The following is a 23,416-nucleotide window of genomic DNA, read 5'->3' as shown; positions in this document are numbered from 1 at the left end:
TGTCACTGCGCTTATGTTTGTGCACATTGTCAGTTGCGGAGGGAGGATGAAATGTCTGGAGACCATCTGGTTACCATGGCCGACTGTGTCACCTGCGCAGGCCGTCCTTCTCTAGCAGCTCTTGGAGTTTTGGTTTGAGGTTTAATGACAGAAACTGCCCTGCAGATAAACAGGATTTTTCCTTCTCATCTTTTTTCCTGCTGTGTCCTACATGTTGGAATCGCATTCTGTAGCTTCTCTCTGGAACTGATTATTTTCCTCCCAGCTGCTGTTCTGCTTTATTGTCTTGATTTTTAATCTGTAGCCGCCTGTCCTCAGACACATTCATTTTTTAAACGGTAAAACCGCGTTACAGTGTGTGCAGTTATGATCCGTCATCATTCTTATGATTTGACATGATGCAGTCAATGGAAAGTGCAGACAAGATGTTAAGTGTCTGTTCATTATGAGCTGCACTTGTTTCATGTTGCTGCTGTTGCTGCAACAGACAGTGTGTGTTGTTTGTTCCTCTCCTGCTGTGTGGAGACGAAAAGCAACAGGAACTTAATATTGTAGCCTTTCTTCGTGTCGGTTCTGCCTGGCTCATCATCTGCAAACACTCGCCGTCACATTCAAATGTTAGAAGTCTGGGTAAACTGTTTTGCATGAGGCCATGTGCGTGAAGGACAGGGAATGGAAATGTGTTGATATGCATTCTGATAGAAGGCGATCGGTAGGTGCGCTGCTGCTTTCCTTTGATTTTCTGCAAAGTCTGTGCCTGTTGTTCTGTTTATTGAAGCGCAGGAGTCTGTTGAAACAAGTGCACCAGCTGCTGACGGTTTGTGTAATTGTTTTTCACCAGTTCAGACTTTGCTCCAGCCATGAAATGAAAAAGCTTGTAAAAGTCTCCCAGAGCAGATAGGGCTTGTGGGGCTTGTGAGGCTTTGGGCACGAAGGTTTATTTGTTGATTAATGTCACGTTCAGGAAGTACACAGATCACCAAAAATGACATCATTAATCTGGCCACCACACAGTACAGAGTGTACAGTGGTTTAGCCCCCCCATGTATTAGCCCCATCTTGAAGTGCTTTAGCGTCATGTTTCAAAGTAAAGATAGGTGTTGTATGGCTGGGGGGGGCCTGGCTGCCTTTTTGTTTGTCTTTTGTCCTGTCTTTTGTTTTTCCTTCCAGGTGGCTTGCATTTGGGACTGAGTGGCTGTGTAGCTGAGTTTATCAGGACCTCACCCTGATCACCTGAGGCTGATCACCTGCGGCTCGTCAGGACTCACAGCTGTGGTGCATCTACAATGGATTGGAACATGGTGGCATTTAAGACTGGAGTACACAGTGTGTATTTGCCAGAGACTCGACCTTGTGACCAGACGGGTGAGAGCGTCGTCTCGGGAGCCATCTCATCAGATGCAGAGAACGTCCAGGTTTGATGCATGGTCTGTGAAAGAGGAGGGGGTGAGGTCTCACGCTCGTCAGCACACTTCCTGAGGTACGTTAGATTTTGTGACTAACATTTATACAGTCAGTAAATGTGGTGTCCCTCACACCTTATTATATTGAGCTGTATGTTGGTCGTGTAATCAGCTTCCACTGCAGTGGAGTTTTGTGAACTGGATGTTCCATGCCTGCAGGGTGGGAAGCTGATTAGTAATTAAGCCAGGAAGTGTTTGCTGTTTGTGCACCTTTGAGCGTTCTCTCTGTGTGTTGAGTGTGGACTCACATAATGATTCCTTCTTTCACAGACTCGGTTTGTCGCGGCCACCTGGGGGGTGTCGGCGGGGTCCTTGGGTCCGAATTGGTTCTGGCTCCGGACCGTTGGCGCTGCTGGGAGCGCACCGCAAAACCACCACGCCAGACCGCGCACTTTTATATTTTTTCACATCACTGTTATGTTCATTAAACTCTGTTATCCTTTGTACCGTGCTCTGCTTATTTTATACTGGGTCCTTCAAACGCTGGTCGGTTCTCCGGGCTGCGTCCGACACATAACAGGTAGGGTTAGGGGTCAGGGTTACCATCCTAGTTCAACTGAATGATGGGTCTAAAACAGTTCAAGATGGGGCTACACCACCAGGGGCCTAAACCACTGTAAACCGATCACACAGCTGTACCAAAGTCAAGTTTTTAATTAACAGCATGCCATTGTATCAACTCCAAAACCTTAACATGGTTAATGCAGCGTGCCACTGTGACATCCCACCAACAATCTTAGCCATCACCCTTATTTGTTTAATTGGACTATAACATCAGTAGAATTTGTCAAGATGGTTCAAACCAAGATTTAATCTGGACCCTAGCCTAGTTATTCAATCATCACATTTTGAAAAGCATCGGTAAACAAGCAGTAAATAAATATGAACAGGATGTGAATCAACAAGAACTGTGTTCTTGGCTGAAACACCACAGGAGGTCTTTCCTACCTGTGGCAGTCAGACTGTATAATTCCTCCCCCTTCTGCAGGATGAATACATAATGATTATTCAGAGTTATTCAGTTACTCAGAGTTATGTGCAATATTGTCAAACATCTTGTTCAAATGTCTTCCAGTCATTTTGCATGAATTTGTTGTACTTGTAAAAAACAAATAAAATGTTCACTGTTTACTGTTTTGGTACTCTGGCAAAATAATTTCCTTTGGGATAAATAAAGTTGATCTTATCTTATACAAGTACCTTGGGATCCCCTTGGATAAATTGAAAGGTCCACGTAGATAGTCTGTTTCCGCCTACAGCAGAGATTACTTTTTTTTTTCTAATGCAGACTGAGTGTTTGGTGTGGACCAGAGAATTATGTTCTGTATTAGAGAGTTTAGTCGGTTACAGGATGTCAGCATGGTTTGGCAACCTCACTGTGCTACTTCAAAATTAAGCTCAGTCATCTGGTTCACATCACTATGAAGGTGGTTGGAAGGAAGGATCACAAGACAAATCAGTCTGTGTATGACCAGTCTGCCTGAGCCCGACTCAGAGGATGATCACCAACCTATCACATGTCCTATACACAGAATATGAGCTCTTGCCCTCGGGTAGATGTTACACAGTCCCCCACTGTGAACTGAAGCATTTGAAAAAGTAATGTCTGTCTACTTCAATCAAACTTTTAAATGATGTTGCCTGAGGCTGTAGGAATTGTGCAATGGTTCCATGGTGTTCATGGGGTACGTGCACTATGGGTTACTGCCTAGTGCTTATCGACGGGGGGTGGGTAGATTGTTGCAGTGTCAGTTTATATGTTTTTATGCCACGTTGTCTGTTTATTAGCCTACTATGTAGATTGTTTTCATTGTCATTGTACTATGAAGGCATGTATATGCAGCACATGAGTCCAAGACAGATTTCCCTCTGGGAGAGTAAAGTATATCATATCATGAGAAGAAACGCTTTTCAAAGTTCACTGTGAAAACACAAAATCCTGTCAAATACATTTGTCTAATTCTTCATCAAAATATAATAGATACAATGACTTAACAAGTAAAATTTCAGTAAGATAGACTTGTTTTTCAATGATACATTGTAGAAATCTAAAAGATTGTTGGAAACATCGCTTTGAATCAAATCTGTGATGAAACAAGCTTCTTTTGACTCGCCATAAGATTTTTAAGATGCTGTTAGTTGTAAAAGCTGTGACCCGTCTAATGTTTGTAAAATAAAGCTCAAAATTAGATCACTCAGTGCATTTCCTGATTTTATTTCAAGAAATTGTAAGTGAATTTACACATATTCCATTGGCAGTTTTTTTTTTTTTTTTGCAGATCTTGAAATTAGCTGAGAACACTAATTTGACCTTTATTTTACTAGTTTACTTTCCATCCCTGGCAAAAGCTTTCCTTTTCTGAGCCATGAAAAATACAAGCTCTGGTGCATTTCACATTGTGTAGAATCCACTGGTTTGCTCGTGTCTTTGTACTGTTCATTGGTCAGTGCTTTCCTGGTTTGATGACTAATGTCCAGGGGAGGGTCTGCAATAAGCACTGGTTACATCATTGGCACAAACTGTAGCAATGCCACAGTTACATCCCAATAAATGAGAACGAGGATGTGATGTGGCTTGTCAGAGCAGCTAGTACTACAAGCACTCTGTGTCATTGTTAAATATTTACAGCAATGCCAGATCATGTGTAACTACACCTCAGCAGCATCTCCATATCTGCCTCTAGCACTAATGACATCATTGCAGTCCTGTTACTGTGACTGAAACGCAAACCGGTGGACTTCACAGGAAGCTCATTTGTGAAATTGACTCACCTTATTGATACAGAAGAATGCCAAGCTTAAAAACATGCAACAATAAAATTTAGATTTGGATTTACAATGATCTGTATAGGGTTAGTCGGTCTACTTCAGGTTTAGGCGCATATGCTGCTACTGTTTCCACCACACTATGGTTCCATCTTGGGTCCTGGTTAGGGATGGGTATCAATAAGATTTTATCGATTCCACTTATCGATCCGTTTCCTTAACGATTCCCTTATCGATACCTCTTGTGAATTTTCTGTGTACAAAAAGTGGGCTTTACAGGTTTTCCATGTCAACAACATTTTATTAGTCGTAAAGCAAATAAATATGAAATTGGTCACTCGATCCTTAATTTCTGGACATAAATAAAAATGAATAAAATCTGTACATGGTCACTGGATCCTTGATCTCTGGACTTAAATAAAATCTACATGGTGGATCCTTGATCTCTGGACATATAGAAATAAACAAAATCTGTAATTTTTGTCTAAAGCATTTCCTTTCAGACATTAATGGCATGAATGTCACTCCATACCTCTGAGCTGAGCTCATCCGGCTGTGCTGCACATCAGCATCAATGTAATTCATAAAGAGTGCAGGACCTCTCATTTTGGGAGGAAAAAACATTTTGGTCTATTCTAGTTTATATTTTGTATTACAACGTTTGGAAAGAGGTGTCATTTGATTTAAAACAGTGATTCGCTTTGAAGTTATTAATTCTGACCGGACTCTAACATGACTCGACAGAGAGAGGCGCAGCGTTTGGAGCGGTACAAGTGGAACAGAAGACAATTCTCATTTCTTGTCTGCAACAAGACAAGAGTCCCAGGTAGTGACTTTAATCCGCACAAAATTGACTCATGATTGACATCTTTAAGTGGCTTTGAGAGGGGTTAAAAAGCGGACTTGCCACTTCTGAAAAGCACTGAATCAGAGAACCAATGAAGCAGCGGATCAGAGCACTGCTTCGTTGCTTCAAAAAGGAGCCGCGCTGCAAGAAGAGGTTGATTACAGACCCGCTGCAGGGTCTGCAATCAACGTAGAGAAATGATAATTTTCCCGACAAACACCCTCAAAAACAACAGCTGCTCTGAAGGACCGATAAGGGAATCATTAAGCAAAAAGGCTATTGATGTCAGTGGATCGAATAATTTCTTAACGATTCTCGAAAAGAACTGGTTCTCGATACTCAAGCTTAGTCTTGGTTGGTAACCACCCAAGCAGGCAACTGGTTCATCCCCACACAAAAGTAATCATCTGTCTATTGCAGCCTGGTGATACATAGGTGTCCCTTTGGCAGTGGGCCCTTAGCATGGAGGTACCTGCATGCTGGTTCATGCTCAGGGAAACACACCACTTGGCCACAGTGTCTTCACTGATATACCCTCACAGTGCAATTAGTTCACCTCATTTGAGTACACAAAGTCATGAAATTGCTCCCTGAGGATTTGCCAAATAGACCTAGTACCAGTGACATCCATTCATCACCTTGGGCCATTAGTTAGCATCTAGCCTAGGTCTCACAGTCATACAGTACGAATCATGAGGATCCTGAAGACTTGGACCTTTGTTCTCGTAACCTCCTGACTACCAGGACATACATACTGTGTGTGTGTGTGTGTGTGTGTGTGTGTGTGTGTGTGTGTGTGTGTGTGTGTGTGTGTGTGTGTGTGTGTGTGTGTGTGTGTGTGTGTATGTGTGTGTATGTCCTGGTACTCAGGAGGCTATACAAGTATCAGCATTGACAAGCTAAAGTGTCACTAAGTTCGACCCAGGTGTGTCTCCAGGCTTCAAAGGCAGAAGATCCAGAGACACGAATAACACTGCCAGAGTAAATTAATCTACAACACTTTCACCGCACATTAACATATTTTGGATGGCTGACTTCATAGTAGATTAGATAGATCCACCATAATCCCAAACTCAGACACACTGATTTCTCACTTAGCATCCCAGACTACCAGGCACAGCAAAACGTGCCTGCTCCCAGACTACCAATAACCAGCAAAAATCTATTTAAGCATAAAAATTCAAAAAGAAAAAATAATATAGCACCTTCAACTGCACCACAGACTAAAACAGTTAAATGTGGTCTATTAAACATTAGGTCTCTCTCTTCTAAGTCCCTGTTGGTAAATGATATAATAATTGATCAACATATTGATTTATTCTGCCTTACAGAAACCTGGTTACAGCAGGATGAATATGTTAGTTTAAATGAGTCAACACCCCCGAGTCACACTAACTGTCAGAATGCTCGTAGCACGGGCCAGGGCGAAGGATTAGCAGCAATCTTCCATTCCAGCTTATTAATTAATCAAAAACCCAGACAGAGCTTTAATTCATTTGAAAGCTTGACTCTTAGTCTTGTCCATCCAAATTGGAAGTCCCAAAAACCAGTTTTATTTGTTATTATCTATCGTCCACCTGGTCGTTACTGTGAGTTTCTCTGTGAATTTTCAGACCTTTTGTCTGACTTAGTGCTTAGCTCAGATAAGATAATTATAGTGGGTGATTTTAACATCCACACAGATGCTGAGAATGACAGCCTCAACACTGCATTTAATCTATTATTAGACTCTATTGGCTTTGCTCAAAAAGTAAATGAGTCCACCCACCACTTTAATCATATCTTAGATCTTGTTCTGACTTATGGTATGGAAATAGAAGACTTAACAGTATTCCCTGAAAACTCCCTTCTGTCTGATCATTTCTTAATAACATTTACATTTACTCTGATGGACTACCCAGCAGTGGGGAATAAGTTTCATTACACTAGAAGTCTTTCAGAAAGCGCTGTAACTAGGTTTAAGGATATGATTCCTTCTTTATGTTCTCTAATGCCATATACCAACACAGTGCAGAGTAGTTACCTAAACTCTGTAAGTGAGATAGAGTATCTCGTCAATAGTTTTACATCCTCATTGAAGACAACTTTGGGATGCTGTAGCTCCTTTGAAAAAGAGAGCTTTAAATCAGAAGTGCCTGACTCCGTGGTATAACTCACAAACTCGTAGCTTAAAGCAGATAACCCGTAAGTTGGAGAGGAAATGGCGTCTCACTAATTTAGAAGATCTTCACTTAGCCTGGAAAAAGAGTCTGTTGCTCTATAAAAAAGCCCTCCGTAAAGCTAGGACATCTTTCTACTCATCACTAATTGAAGAAAATAAGAACAACCCCAGGTTTCTTTTCAGCACTGTAGCCAGGCTGACAAAGAGTCAGAGCTCTATTGAGCTGAGTATTCCATTAACTTTAACTAGTAATGACTTCATGACTTTCTTTGCTAACAAAATTTTAACTATTAGAGAAAAAATTACTCATAACCATCCCTAAGACGTATCGTTATCTTTGGCTGCTTTCAGTGATGCCGGTATTTGGTTAGACTCTTTCTCTCCGATTGTTCTTTCTGAGTTATTTTCATTAGTTACTTCATCCAAACCATCAACATGTTTATTAGACCCCATTCCTACCAGGCTGCTCAAGGAAGCCCTACCATTATTTAATGCTTCGATCTTAAATATGATCAATCTATCTTTGTTAGTTGGCTATGTACCACAGGCTTTTAAGGTGGCAGTAATTAAACCATTACTTAAAAAGCCATCACTTGACCCAGCTATCTTAGCTAATTATAGGCCAATCTCCAACCTTCCTTTTCTCTCAAAAATTCTTGAAAGGGTAGTTGTAAAACAGCTAACTGATCATCTGCAGAGGAATGGTCTATTTGAAGAGTTTCAGTCAGGTTTTAGAATTCATCATAGTACAGAAACAGCATTAGTGAAGGTTACAAATGATCTTCTTATGGCCTCGGACAGTGGACTCATCTCTGTGCTTGTTCTGTTAGACCTCAGTGCTGCTTTTGATACTGTTGACCATAAAATTTTATTACAGAGATTAGAGCATGCCATAGGTATTAAAGGCACTGCGCTGCGGTGGTTTGAATCATATTTGTCTAATAGATTACAATTTGTTCATGTAAATGGGGAATCTTCTTCACAGACTAAAGTTAATTATGGAGTTCCACAAGGTTCTGTGCTAGGACCAATTTTATTCACTTTATACATGCTTCCCTTAGGCAGTATTATTAGACGGTATTGCTTAAATTTTCATTGTTACGCAGATGATACCCAGCTTTATCTATCCATGAAGCCAGAGGACACACACCAATTAGCTAAACTGCAGGATTGTCTTACAGACATAAAGACATGGATGACCTCTAATTTCCTGCTTTTAAACTCAGATAAAACTGAAGTTATTGTACTTGGCCCCACAAATCTTAGAAACATGGTGTCTAACCAGATCCTTACTCTGGATGGCATTACCCTGACCTCTAGTAATACTGTGAGAAATCTTGGAGTCATTTTTGATCAGGATATGTCATTCAAAGCGCATATTAAACAAATATGTAGGACTGCTTTTTTGCATTTACGCAATATCTCTAAAATCAGAAAGGTCTTGTCTCAGAGTGATGCTGAAAAACTAATTCATGCATTTATTTCCTCTAGGCTGGACTATTGTAATTCATTATTATCAGGTTGTCCTAAACGTTCCCTAAAAAGCCTTCAGTTAATTCAAAATGCTGCAGCTAGAGTACTGACGGGGACTAGAAGGAGAGAGCATATCTCACCCATATTGGCCTCTCTTCATTGGCTTCCTGTTAATTCTAGAATAGAATTTAAAATTCTTCTTCTTACTTATAAGGTTTTGAATAATCAGGTCCCATCTTATCTTAGGGACCTCGTAGTACCATATCACCCCAATAGAGCGCTTCGCTCTCAGACTGCAGGCTTACTTGTAGTTCCTAGGGTTTGTAAGAGTAGAATGGGAGGCAGAGCCTTCAGCTTTCAGGCTCCTCTCCTGTGGAACCAGCTCCCAATTCAGATCAGGGAGACAGACACCCTCTCTACTTTTAAGATTAGGCTTAAAACTTTCCTTTTTGTTAAAGCTTATAGTTAGGGCTGGATCAGGTGACCCTGAACCATCCCTTAGTTATGCTGCTATAGACGTAGACTGCTGGGGGGTTCCTATGATGCACTGTTTCTTTCTCTTTTTGCTCTGTATGCACCACTCTGCATTTAATCATTAGTGATCGATCTCTGCTCCCCTCCACAGCATGTCTTTTTCCTGGTTCTCTCCCTCAGCCCCAACCAGTCCCAGCAGAAGACTGCCCCTCCCTGAGCCTGGTTCTGCTGGAGGTTTCTTCTTGTTAAAAGGGAGTTTTTCCTTCCCACTGTAGCCAAGTGCTTGCTCACAGGGGGTCGTTTTGACCGTTGGGGTTTTACATAATTATTGTATGACCTTGCCTTACAATATAAAGCGCCTTGGGGCAACTGTTTGTTGTGATTTGGCGCTATATAAAAAAATTGATTGATTGATTGATTGATCTCTAGCACTGCGACCCGCTGGTTCTCTGCTTTGCTGCTTTTCAAAAGCAGCAGGTCAGCAATCATGCCAGTTTGAATTCCGTCATGCCAAAGCGCTTCAAAAATGTGAATGTGCCCACAAGGGATAAAAACACTCTTGTTCAGGTTTACACTAGCATTCAAAAGGCCTATAAAGTCATCCCTCTTCCACATCTTGGTCTCTCAGATCACTTGGCTCTGTCTCTCATCCCAGCATACAGACCCTTGGTCAGCAGAGAGAAACCTTCCACAAAAACACTTCAAGGGTGGAATGAAGAAGCAACTTCAGTTCTGCAGGACTGCTTTGATGTGACTGACTGGGAAGTCTTTGCAGCAGGGACAGACTTGGAGGGACATGCAACAGCTGTCCTCTCCTATATAACCTTCTGTGCAGAGACTGTAGCAGAGACTAAGCCTGTCAAGGTATTTCCTTATCAGAAACCTTGGTTCAACAAAGAAGTGCGAACTCTGATTAGAGAGCGTGACTCTGCATTTAAATCAGGGACTCAACTGGAGTACAGAGAGATGCAGCAGAGACTGAGGAGGGCATCAAGGAAGCTAAACTCATACACAAACAGGGCATAGAGGAGCATTTTAACACCAGCAGCTCCAAGAACATGTGACAGGGGATAAGGACTCTCACCAGATATAAAATCAGCAGAGCAGACCCTAACTCCACGGACAGCTCCCTACCTAACACCCTGAATCAGGTCTTTGCTCAGTTTGAGCAGCAGAATGCTGAATGCAGAAGCCAGATCTACCAGAGGAAGACCACCGGCTAGAGCTCCATCAACACCAGGTCAAAGCTGCCTTGAACAGACTCAACATCAGGAAGACAGCAAGGCCAGATGGGGTCTCTGGATGCATCCTTAAGGCCTGTGCTGACCAGCTGGCAGGAGAGTTCACCACCATCTTCAACCTCTCACTGCTGCAGTGTGTTGTCCCTATGTGCTTCAAGTCCACCACAATCATCCCAGTACCCAAGAAAAGCACAGTGAGCTGCCTGAATGACTATCGTCCAGTTGCACTTACACCAATAATCACTAAATGTTTTGATAGACTAGTTCTCTCACACATTAAAACTGCCATACCTATTGCTTTTGATCAGCACCAGTTTGCATACCGGTCAAATAGATCTACTGACGATGCAGTTATAACAGCTCTGCAAACTGCACTTTCACACCTGGACAATAGCAATACATATGTTAGAATGTTGTTTGTCAACTTCAGCTCGGCATTCAACACCATAATCCCACATAAACTGGCCAGAAAACTGAGCAACTTGGGACTCGGAAGCTCTCTGTGCTCATGGGTATTGGACTTCCTTCAGAACAGACCAAAAAGGGTCAGAATGGGACCCCACACCTGACCCTCAGCACCGGAACACCGCAGGGGTGTGTTCTCAGCCCTTTTCCCTACTCTCTCTTCACTCATGACTGCTCACCCCTCTACCCCACAAACACCATTGTTAAATTTGCTGATGACACAGCCATTGTAGGACTGATCCACAACAACAATGAGACAGCCTGCAGAGATGAGATCCACACTTGACGCAGTGGTGTTACAGTAATAACTTGAACTTGAACACTTTGAAAACCAAAGAAATTATAATAGACTTCCAGAAATCCAAACGGACTGAGCACTCTGAGCTGGACATCAATGGGAAGAGTGCGGAGAGGGTGGACTGTTTCAGGTACCTGTGAGTACAAATCACAGCTGATTTCACCTGGCCAGTGCACATCAGCCATCAGGTGGGAAAAGCCCATCAGAGGAAGGTGAAGCAGTCCCAGCTTCCTCAAAATCTGCTGGTCAGATTTTACAGGGTCACTGTGGAAAGCCTCCTGTCCTACTGCTGCACTGTGTGGCTTGCAAGCTGCAGAGCAGGGGACAAAAAAACTCTACAGCAGGTGGTGAAAACAGCAGAGGGGGTAATAGGGACCACATTGCCCCTTCTGTCTGAGATTTAGGTTGGCAGGCTTCAGAGGAAAGCCAGCTCCATCTCTAAAGACCCTACACACCCTGGACACCAACTGTTCACCCCCTCCCTTCTAGAAGGAGATACAGGGCACTAGGTGCACACACCAACAAACTGCAAATAGCTTTTACCTGCAAGCGGTCAAGTGTATAAAACCTTCTCCTTAATTGCACTCTATGTACATCAGCACTTTTTCTCTAAAAAATGCACTTAATTCTGTAAGTCTGCATCAGCACACATCTAGCATCTGTTGTGTATCTATGTTGTTTTTAGTTCTGCTTGGTTGGAGGTGATATGTTGCTCTTTTTTATGATATATTGTTTTTATGATATGTTGGCTTTCTTAATGATTTGGTGCTGAAGAGATGCTGCCAAAATGAAGTTTCATTGTGTCTACAATGACAATAAATTTCTATTCTATTCTGTTTTTTCATTTACTCCCCCTCAAAGCCATTTAAAGATGTCAATTGTGAGTCACCTTTATGCGGATTAAAGTCACTAACTGGGACTCTTGACTTGTTGCCATCAAGAAGCGAGAATTGTCGTCCGTTCCATGCGATGGTTCTCTTGCGTGCGCTGGACCCGCATCGCTGGTGCCTAAACTGAAGTTGTCCATCAGATACAGGAAATAATAATTCTGATTTTGTTTATTTCTATTTATGTCCAGATATCTAGGATCCAGTGACTATGTACAGATTTTTATTGATTTTTATTTATATCTAGAGATCAAGGATCCAGTGACCAATTTCATATTTATTTACTTTAAGACTCAATACAATGTTGTTGACACAGAAAAACTGCAAAGCCTACTTTTAGTACACAGAAAATTCACAAGTTTTATTGATAAGCGAATCGATAAAGAATCGGATTGATAAGCAGAATCGATAATGGCATCGGTATTGATAAAATCTTATCAATACCCATCCCTAGTAATACCCATGTAAATCACCCTTTGCTTTCCAGAGGAGGCCAGCTGAACAAGTTATTTCTTCCCATGTGTTGGGGAGATCATTGTCCTCAAAATGGAAGCAAAAATTTAACCCCTATTCCACAGCTCACCATTCTATTACGATCCCCCGTGATCCAGTCAAAGTGCAAAAACAGGAGGAAAGCGCTTATTCCGGCTTGCCTACTACCAGGCTGGCTTATAAAGTGCAGAACTGGCAACCTGCTCCAAAACGAAAGTAAAGCTGTGCCTGGCTGCATCCTCGACCAGAACTGCAACAAATGCTGCTTCAGCTTCAAATTTTTACCCAGATGGAGCATAATCAAACAAATTTCAAGCTGTACTCTCTAGGACTGGCTCTTTTAAAGATGCTTGAACATGATTGACACTGTTAAGACGGCGAACATCTGGACATGGCTGCATAATGATGCAGATTTGACAAATCAGGATGAAATTTTTGAACATCTTGACAATTTCACCCCGATTTCAAAAATGGTGCCGATGATGGCTGTAACTACTGTGTAAACCAAGTTTGTTCAAGATTGACAAAAGATGGATCAATAAGTTACTGTGATGCTTCAAAACACACCCCAATTTGCTGTTCTGGAAGATACGGTGCTCTGTGGACGAGCCCGGTTACATCCAATACGAGGAAAACAGCATCTCCACCTACAAGAACGTGTTCAGCCCTGATACAACCCTGGTAATGCCGGGTGATCATTCAAATTTACTTTAAAATATGGTTGTGTACTGTGTAAGTGGAACACAGAGCCAGTTTGTTGCTCTTGATAGGACACATCAAGAATTTTGCACATGTGGTTGTGTGCCTGTAGTAATTGATGTGTGGGGTTTACCGAAAACAGCCTTTGCTATTTGCATGAGTGTATTGCAATTACCTTATCTTAACAAGATGTCAGATCAGTGTGATGTGTGTTTAAAGTGAACAAGTGCACCTTGGTCTGTGGAGGGAGATAATCTATGGATTATCTGACCATAACCAGGATCAGCACGCATCTGAAACACACTTGAAAGTGTTGACTCAAAATACACAAAATCTTTCTCCTCTCATGTATCTCTGATGGTATCGAGCCGTGAGAAGGCTTTGCTTGTATGTGCCAAGTTTATATACTCAACAAAAATATAAACGCAACACTTTTGGTTTTGCTCCCATTTTGTATGAGATGAACTCAAAGATCTAAAACTTTTTCCACATACACAATATCACCATTTCCCTCAAATATTGTTCACAAACCAGTCTAAATCTGTGATAGTGAGCACTTCTCCTTTGCTGAGATAATCCATCCCACCTCACAGGTGTGCCATACCAAGATGCTGATTAGACACCATGATTAGTGCACAGGTGTGACTTAGACTGTCCACAATAAAAGGCCACTCTGAAAGGTGCAGTTTTATCACACAGCACAATGCCACAGATGTCGCAAGATTTGAGGGAGCGTGCAGTTGGCATGCTGACAGCAGGAATGTCAACCAGAGCTGTTGCTCGTGTATTGAATGTTCATTTCTCTACCATAAGCTGTCTCCAAAGGCGTTTCAGAGAATTTGGCAGTACATCCAACCAGCCTCACAACCGCAGACCACGTGTAACCACACCAGCCCAGGACCTCCACATCCAGCATGTTCACCTCCAAGATTTTCTGAGACCAGCCACTCGGACAACTGCTGAAACAATCGGTTTACATAACCAAAGAATTTCTGCACAAACTGTCAGAAACCGTCTCAGGGAAGCTCATCTGCATGCTCGTCGTCCTCATTGGCGTCTCAACCTGACTCCAGTTCGTTGTTGTAACCGACTTGAGTGGGCAAATGCTCACATTCGCTGCAGTTTGGCACGTTGGAGAGGTGTTCTCTTCACGGATGATGCGAAGGAGATGTGTTGCACTGCATGAGGCAAATGGTGGTCCCACCAGATACTGACTGGTATCCCCCCCCCCCAGTAAAACAACTGCACCTTTCAGAGTGGCCTTTTATTGTGGACAGTCTAAGGCACACCTGTGCACTAATCATGGTGTCTAATCAGCATCTTGGTATGGCACACCTGTGAGGTGGGATGGATTATCTCAGCAAAGGAGAAGTGCTCACTATCACAGATTTCGACTGGTTTGTGAACAATATTTGAGGGAAATGGTGATATTGTGTATGTGGAAAAAGTTTTAGATCTTTGAGTTCATCTCATACAAAATGGAACCAAAACCAAAAGTGTTGCGTTTATATTTTTGTTGAGTGTATGTTGTTTTTTGCCTCTGCACCAATGCAATGGAAGCAGAAGGATTTTTGTTTCTGAGATGCTAAAAGCATTGAAGTGGTTTACTTCTCATAAATCTGGATCATCCATAGAGTGTCCAAACTATTTAGTTCATCTCTTTTAATAAGATCATGTTTTTCACTGTTTTTGATTGTGGCCTTTTGAATCGTTACCAAGGTTATGCAGACTAACAGATTTAAAGGAGATTTACTGAAACATTGGCCTTGGTCTGGAAGAGAAACCATCAACTGGGCTAAATCCAGCTAAAGAAGAAGAGCTTTATTTACATTACAAGCTTTTGAAGCCTTGATGTAGGAATTTGCAGTGCATCCAGAAAGTATTCACAGCGCTTCACTTTTTCCACATTTTGTTATGTTACAGCCTTATTCCTAAATGATTTTTTTTTTTTTTTTGCAAAGTTCTACACACAATAATAAAGACAATGTGGAAAAAATGTGTTTTTTTTATATAAACCTAAGAAATCACATGTACGTAAGTATTCACAGCTTTGCCATTAAGCTCAAAATTGAGCTCAGGTGCATTCCGTTTCCACTGATCATCCTTGAGATGTTTCTGTAGCTTAATTGTAGTCGACCTGTGCATGTTGCAGCACAAACCAAGCATGAAGTCAAAGGAATTGTTTATAGACAATTGTTTATAGGGGAGGTGATGGTCTAGTGGTTAAGGTGTTGGGCTTGAGACCAGAAGATCATGGGTTCAAATCCCCGCCTGACTGGAAAATCACTAAGGGCCCTTGGGCAAGGCCTTTAATCCCCTATTGCTCCCGGTGTGTAGTGAGCGCCTTGTATGGCAGCACCCTGACGGGGTGAATGTGAGGCATAATTGTAAAGCGCTTTGATCGTCTGATGCAGATGGAAAAGTGCTATATAAATGCAGTCCATTTACCATTTATAGACCTCCGAGACAGGATTGTCTCAAGGCACAAATCTAGGGAAGGATACAAAAATATTTCTGCTGCTTTGAAGCTCCCAATGAGGACAGTGGCTTCCATCATCTGTAAATGGAAGAAGTTCGGATCCACCAGGATACTTCCTAAAGGTGAACCCCCGCCATCTGGTCTGACAAGACAAAGATTGAACTCTTTGGTGTGAATGCCAGGCATCATGTTTGGCAGAAACCAGGCACCATCCCTACAGTGAAGCATGGTGGTGGCAGCATCATGCTGTGGGGATGTTTTTCAGCAGCAGGGACTTGGAGATGAGACAGGATTGAAAGAAAGATGAATGCAGCAATGCACAAAGACATCCTGGATGAAAACCTGCTCCAGAGCGCTCTTGACCTCATACTGGGGCGATGGTTCATCTTTCAGCAGGACAGTGACCCTAAGCACACTGCCAAGATATCAAAGGAGTGGCTTCATGGCATCTCTGTGAATGTACTTGAGTGGCCCAGCCAGATCCCAGACCTGAATCAGATTGAAGATCTCTGGAGAGAGCTGAAAATGGCTGTGCACCAATGTTTCCCATCCAGCCTTATGGAGCTTGACAGGTGCTGCAAAGAGGAATGGGCAAAACTGCCCAAAGATGGGTGCACCAAGCTTGTGGCATTATGTTCAAGAAGACTTAAGGCTGTAATTGCTGCCAAAGGTGCATTAATAAAATACTGAGCAAAGGATGTGAACACTTATGTACATATGATTTCTTATGTTTTTTTTTTTAATCTGCAAAAAAAGAAAAAAATCATGTAGTCATTATGGGATGTTGTGAGTAGAATTTTTTAGGAAAAATTAATTTACTCCATTTTGGAATAACCATAGCAAAATGTGGAAAAAGTGAAGTGCTGTGAACACTTACCAGATGCACAGCAGCCATGACTTCTGAGACGAGGTGTTGTCCTGATAAAACAACACTCTTTTCTTCAGCTTTCAAGGTGAATGGTTAGGCTCTCATACCTACCTCAAAACCTGGCATACAGTTGTACATTGGCAGGAGATGTAACAGTTCTATGTTGGTGGTGAGAACGTACTATCTTTCCACTCCATGTATTCCTGCCTCTTTCTTAAAGGGGTGGATCCAGCACTCATTCTAGGTTGTGAAATGTTTAATGAAATTATCTAGATCTGCTTCAAAGTGCTCTAGTCTCTTCTTTGGTGTGACAAACCCACTGCACCCACCAAGCAGAAACCTTTGGTGTTCCAGTATGTGTATGCTGTGTTCTCAACTGTTACGATTCCAACAGCATTAGGTGTCTGATTGTTTGTCGCTCACACTATGCCCATCATGTCCATACTAATGGGTTATTCTCAAGGCTCTTTCTACCCCTCTTAAATTCAGTTGAATATTTTTCCAGTGTTGATTAAACATCAGTATGACTCTGTTGGGTAGTTGATCTTTTCTTCTTCAGGTGATTGGTGATATTACAGTGCCACATTTTTACCATTTTGTTGAATACCCACCGGGGTTCAACATCTTTTTGTAAACACAAAACATAGTCGTACCTGCAAGCTATCAATGTTGCACTCCACATTAGACGTGTATGGATTTTAGAGATGGGGGAGAAATTCTTAGATGCGTCGTGATGCAGACATGGATGGTTCTGAATCGATTCACAAATGTCAAAAACTGATTTTCTAATCTTAATTGCAACCTAATGCACACAAGCAAAACAGGTGTTTATTGGAGGAACAAGCACTTCACATTCCTTATGTAAACCTGTATTTCTGTTTTTTGTTGTTGTTGTTGTTGTTGTTTGTTTGTTTGTTTTGAGCCAGTAATGTACATTTACAGCTTAGTTAACAGCTCAGTTTTTTTTTTCTTTTTCTTTTTTGGCTCTGATAAAATGCGGCACACCACAGAGCAAGAAGCACAAAAAGTTCTGGCTACATCTGAACACAGTTTTTACTTCAGAATCTTAAAAAAAGAAAACACACAGCAGGGCTGTTATTTTGTATCTAAAGAACATCTCTGTTTTCAAGAATCTTCTCCCTGCCTTCTGCATGTTGAAGGCTCAGCTGAAAACTGACTAATATTCAGTTTCGTCCCGCTGCATCCAAAGCACAATTACAGAAAATACATGTGCACATGATGAGAATGGAACATCAGGGGCAATTTTTCTGCCATTTTAAACAGTGTCAGCAAGTCAGCAGTACAAAAAAGGTTCACGATTTTAACAACATGCATTCCTGCTTTAATTAATCCAACACGGGTACGAAGTGCATTAGTGCCCTACAGCCTGTGTGCATGTGAAATATTTTACCCATTAATTTGATGGAATGGTTATAGTCCAAAGCAGCCAGTCACCATACATGGGCCCACACTTGCACAGAAGGAAGGTATTGGAAGTAAATTAATTAATGTTCATTATAAATACTTTGTTTTGAAAAGTACCAAGTGGTCACACAGCGAGGAAAAAGAAATCCTCTGTAGAAAAAAATTTTGTATCGATAATTGTTGTATAATCCAATCGCAGACCTCTGAATCGTGATCAAATGAAATCATGTGGTGCAGAGAGAATCCCACCCTTAATGGGTTACTCAAGCAAATATTTGGCCTCCTTGAGTGAATCCATGTAAACCTGCAGAATGCTACAATTTACTCTGAAATAAATTGAAACTTGAGTTGACATTTCAAAATGCTACTGTGACTGATTTTTACTCAGATGAATTCCATTCACCTTCATTATTTTTGGATGGGTGCTAAACTTTTGGAGGTCTATAGCTTTAAGTAAAAAAAAAACAAACAAATAATATTGGCAGTAAGTGACCCTTAGCTGGCCTGCATTATATGAGAACAAACGTGCCGAGGAGTGGGAGGGAGACTGAGCACTGGTTTGATTGCAGGTGACTCACAGTAAAGGTGATTGATGCCTGTAGTACTTTGTATGCTGTTTGTGTGGGGTTAATGTTTAAATTCAGCCTATCATCGTGGCTTCCTCCCGCCAGTGTAGACAAATTAGAAATGAGGATTGTTTTGACCGCATGGAATCATCTGTCACGTTTTCGCATTAAGATGCACTTGCGTAACCTTCGCACTCGAGCTTATCTCTGTCCTTGAGTCCCCTAGCCACTCTGGCCAAATATCTTCATTGATGCACTGTAAAGAAAATGCTTAGATGTCGCTCCACACATGACTCTGAAAAGATTTATGTGACATTTATGACACTTAGCTCCAGAAAGGGATATAGGTCCAGGGAGTTTTCTGGCAACGGCGGTGGCAGCGCTGCCCATTTGTGTAATGATATGGGATGAATTCCAATTATTGGAAAGCTGTATAAAAACCTGAACGCTGCTCTCCCCGTCTGTAGCGTTATGACAGAAGCGGCAGCTCTGCTGTAGCCTTCTGAAAATCTGTCACAGATGGATGTCTTGCTGCGTGCAGCCAAGGAAGTAATGCGATTCTGACAATTGTGTGTCTTTTGCCAACAGATTGAACATGCTGCAGGTTGTGTGAGTGACAGATATGAGGTCAGCAAGATCATATCTGCAGACTTTCACTGCCGGAGCAGTGTTTTGCCTGTTTTGTAAGTATTTCCTTCACTTCAGCACTGAGCTAATTTCACAACGATCCTGTCGAACCTAAATCCATAATATTCAGAATTATTCTGCAATCCAGGGCTATAAATTTTTAAATAAAAGCTCTTTTTACCTTGGCTGCAACAAGACAAAGGCCTTTAATTAGCATTTTCCCTTGATTCCCTGTAAAGATCATTTTAACATATTTTTGAACACTTTTGTTTGCAGCTCTTTTAATTTGTTTCTGATGTGGTTGACAAATCCTCAGTGTATACCTGTTGATCTGTTGTTGTGCACTCTTAGCTCTTCTGTGCAGATATTCTGTTTGTACAAAAGCTTTTAATTTCATGTTTTTTTTGCAGTGATAAAATTGTAACATTGAAACGCATCACTTTGCACACATTTGAATACAAACTCTTCCCGTATCTCATTGGATGCAGTTCTGCATTTTTGTTGTTCTCTGCACTGGCGGCATCAAAAATGGGGTGGGTTAGTCCATCTCAGCTTGTTTATATAGACAAAAACAAAAACCAATTGAAATGATATCATCTTTTATGTCTCCTACTTAAAGGGCATATAACAAGGCCACAGTAATTAAAATCTAATGAATTTTGGTGCACCACATTAGTTGAAAAAGCAGATTTGTATTTTAACATTGTGAGCACAACCTGAGACCCCAGAGCAGAGAACAGCACAGAAGTAAAAACTGAACAGGCTTAATTCTCAGCTGCTGTTGTAGCAGAGTTCAGGGTATAGTGCAGAATTAGTCCAAACAGAAAATGCCTCAGAGCAGGAAAATGCACATGGGTTAATCATTGAAACAGGCAATGCATCAGAATATACCAGCAGGTCATTCCGCACTACAATAGTGTTCATGAGGGAATAAAGCCCCTTTCACATTGGCGTATTCGTAGAGCTGCTCATTGCAGCGTATCGTCTACGCTGAGTTGAGCAGCTCTACTCCCAGTTTTAGCAGCGCTACGTCAAGTTTTTGCTCCCTGCGCAGCAGTATGTTGAGGGAGACGGAAGAAATTAAACATGTTTAAATTTCTTCGGCGTAAAGTGCTGGACACAGTTTGAAGCAGGTCTGCGCAGCACAGCGTTACTGCATGCAAGACTGTGTAACACTGCGCTCCTGTACACAACCAGAAACTGAGTGCATCAGTTGGAGAACATGAGCACACAGCCCACAGCACCTGTGTGGTCAAAACAGGGAATCGAACCTCAACTCAGAAATCCAGAAACACAACACAACAGAGGTCGGTCGCTCGCTCTCTCGCGCATGCGCGCTCTCCCCCCCACCCTCTCTCTCTCTCTCTCTCTCTCTCTCTCTCTCTCTGTGTGTCTGATCAGACCTGTGACTTTAAAATAAAAGCGCACTTACTGCATGTCGGTGCGCTCATCAAACGCCCTGATCGATCAGATCTTATCAGAGCTCTGACTTTAAAATAAAAGCGCACTCGCTGAATATCAGTGCGCTCATCAAACTCCCTGATTGATCAGATCTGATCAAATCTGAAAAGAGCTGTAACTCTTTAAAATAAACGCGCACTCGCTGCATGTCGGTGCGATCATCAAATGCCCTGATCGATCAGGTCTGATCAAATCAGCGGACCTGATTGGAGCAACCGGAGGTTTAAAAGTTTAACGAGTGACACCGTTTCGTTCAGGGCAGCCTTTACCACAGCCAGACTCAGCAGCATCTGGACACAATGAAAATGATCCATCAAGACAAAAAATAAAAATAATAATAATAATAATGTTAAATGACTGTTTTTGAGCCGCACCACACCATGCAGTAGAGAACAGAGCGCGCTTCCACAGAGGCAGAAAATAGCACTGAACTGGTTTAATAGCGGCATGGTACACTCGACTGTGTGCACACATTAAAATGCGAACACACGCAGCTGCAAGTATGAAAGGAACACTGAAAAAGGCTGAGTACGCGCACATTTTGGGCGTATTTAAATGAAACACAACGCTGCAATGAGCAGCTCTACGAATACGCCAATGTGAAAGGGGCTTAAGAATACAGGCTAACCAGTAAAGCAGGCAGAGGGTCAAAACCTTTGAAGCACCTGCTGTTTGACCATTGTTTTGGATTCTGCATGACAAAGAACAGGTCAAAAGCTGTGCTGCTGCCCGATGAACACTGGCACCTGCTGGATGTTTCAAGAATGTGCATCCATATCAAATTATGAATTTAATATTTAAAGCCTACCATTAGCACATGGTCTCTACATATGTGCACTAGCACATATGTTGATTATTAGTATCGCAAAATGAACTGGCCTTTATTAAAGACAGCCTGTAATTTGCTCTTGTAGGCCATTAAAAAAAGCCAAAAATGTAATTTAAAAAATTGCCATCATGGAGCATTTTGTATTTTTTTTATTCTGAATCTTAAAAATCATTTGTAAAGCAAAGATGCCGAACAAACGAGAAGCTTCTAAATAGCGTATGATTTATAATAAAGAATGAAGGTAAACATTAAAGTTTAAAGAAAATAATTGGCTTTTAAAATAGGATTATTGTAGGTGAAATGTCAAATTTTGTTTTCCCCTCAAGAACATTGTGTTGATGACTTCATTATTCATTGATTATAACCCTGTTTGTTGTTGAATTATGCATCTGCTAGAACAGTACAAAGTAATCAGTTTTGTATTAATGTCAACAGTTCTTTTTGTTATTTATTTGCGTACGTTAATCAAATGGACAAGGTTCTCTGTAACATTAAATTTTCTGTAAAAGAAAACATTACATTTCAACTTTAGTATTTCAAGGGCATACCCATGAATAATAACAACAACAAAATATTTACGCAGAAATACTGGGAAGCTAAGGAATTTTGCACAGTGCTAAATATTTTCTTTTTAATCTGCATGTATTAGCAGGAGGCTGTAAGTTGTGTACAGGCCATTCAAATGTGCGCCTGGGAAATTATACACATACGTATGTGATTTATCAATTTTTTTGTGTATTTCATAGCAAAGAACTTAAATAATAATGGAATTTTTCTTTGAATGCTCCCTGCAGTGACCAGTGGAAGCATGAGGCCAGAGATGAGTGGAAAAGTTGGAGGTGTGGTGGAGCTGGAGTGTAGCTTTCCTGCCACAGGCTCGGCTGCGGTGTCGTCGCCTTTGCCACATGTGGTGGAGTGGGTTCGTCAGGGACTTGACATTCCCGTCCTCATCAAATTTGGATCCTACGCCCCTCGTGTACATCCAGAATATGAAGGTGAGCATCCGTTAAGAGGACTACAGTGCCCAAATCAGCTGCATGTTTAAATATCTGGAGCCAAGGAAATAGGTACAACCATTTAACTTCTTCTTCTACTGCACCAGTGTGGTGCAGCACATGTAGGAGTATTGGTTTTGGTCCTTTGTGTATATGTGAACACAATGACTCAAAGAATTTTGATCAAATTTGGACCAGACTTGGTGGAATGTTTGAGAGTCACCTCAAGACAAAGTGATTTGATTTACAGAAGAATCTGTTCAAAGATGAGATCACAGGCTAAGTCAAAATATTGGCCCAAATGCATATGGGGGAATATCTGCAATGGCTATTTCAAGGAACTGTTCAAAGATACACCCATGGTTACAATTAGACATGCAATATAAAGTCATATAGCCCCTTTTTATTTGTCACATAATCTTTGATCTTAGTTAAACTTGAAAGAGCAAATTGTGTGTTTGCAACAAAACTCGTTGCAAAATTGAGAATGTTTGTAAAGCTTTCAAATGCCAATGAGCTGGAGTTCCGTCGTCTAAGGGTAGATCTTATCTAAGCACACAAGATCTCAAAACAACATGATAGCTACAGTGAACAATTTACTGTTTGTGCCAGTGGCCTTTTCAAACCCTCCCTCAATCAAGGTGCAAAACATCATGATCCAAAATTGCAAGCTGAGCTTCAAATTGGAGCCAGAATGACATTCTGCTGTCACAAAAGCTTGGATCCGACTGAGTCACTGTACAGTGAGTCAGTAGCATTCAACACATCCTATTCTTGCCTGGTCAAAGAGTGATGACATCATCTGGACAGTGTCTTTTCATGCTGATATAAACCTCTCTGATTATGTATTGTGCAAATACCTTTGCATTAGACTCGTCTTTGGAAGTGGGTGCAGAAATC

At 41.5% G+C, this 23,416-nt stretch overlaps 1 protein-coding gene across 1 annotated transcript in view; it reads left to right on the top strand.

The window, feature by feature from the left end:
• Window positions 1-23,416, top strand: part of igsf9a (immunoglobulin superfamily, member 9a) — a 221,456-nt gene that overhangs the window by 5,667 nt on the left and 192,373 nt on the right. Inside the window, exons 2-3 of the mRNA XM_034191993.1 lie at window positions 19,193-19,287; window positions 22,316-22,516. Of these exons, the coding sequence (XP_034047884.1) occupies window positions 19,227-19,287; window positions 22,316-22,516 (262 nt within the window). The 5' untranslated portion in view covers window positions 19,193-19,226. The remainder of the gene's footprint in view (window positions 1-19,192; window positions 19,288-22,315; window positions 22,517-23,416) is intronic.

The sequence above is a fragment of the Thalassophryne amazonica genome, chromosome 17 (genome assembly GCF_902500255.1).
Source record: "Thalassophryne amazonica chromosome 17, fThaAma1.1, whole genome shotgun sequence".
Taxonomy (NCBI): domain Eukaryota; kingdom Metazoa; phylum Chordata; class Actinopteri; order Batrachoidiformes; family Batrachoididae; genus Thalassophryne; species Thalassophryne amazonica.
The sequence above is the reverse complement of the archived record's forward strand: the minus strand, read 5'-3'. Positions and strand labels throughout refer to the sequence as shown.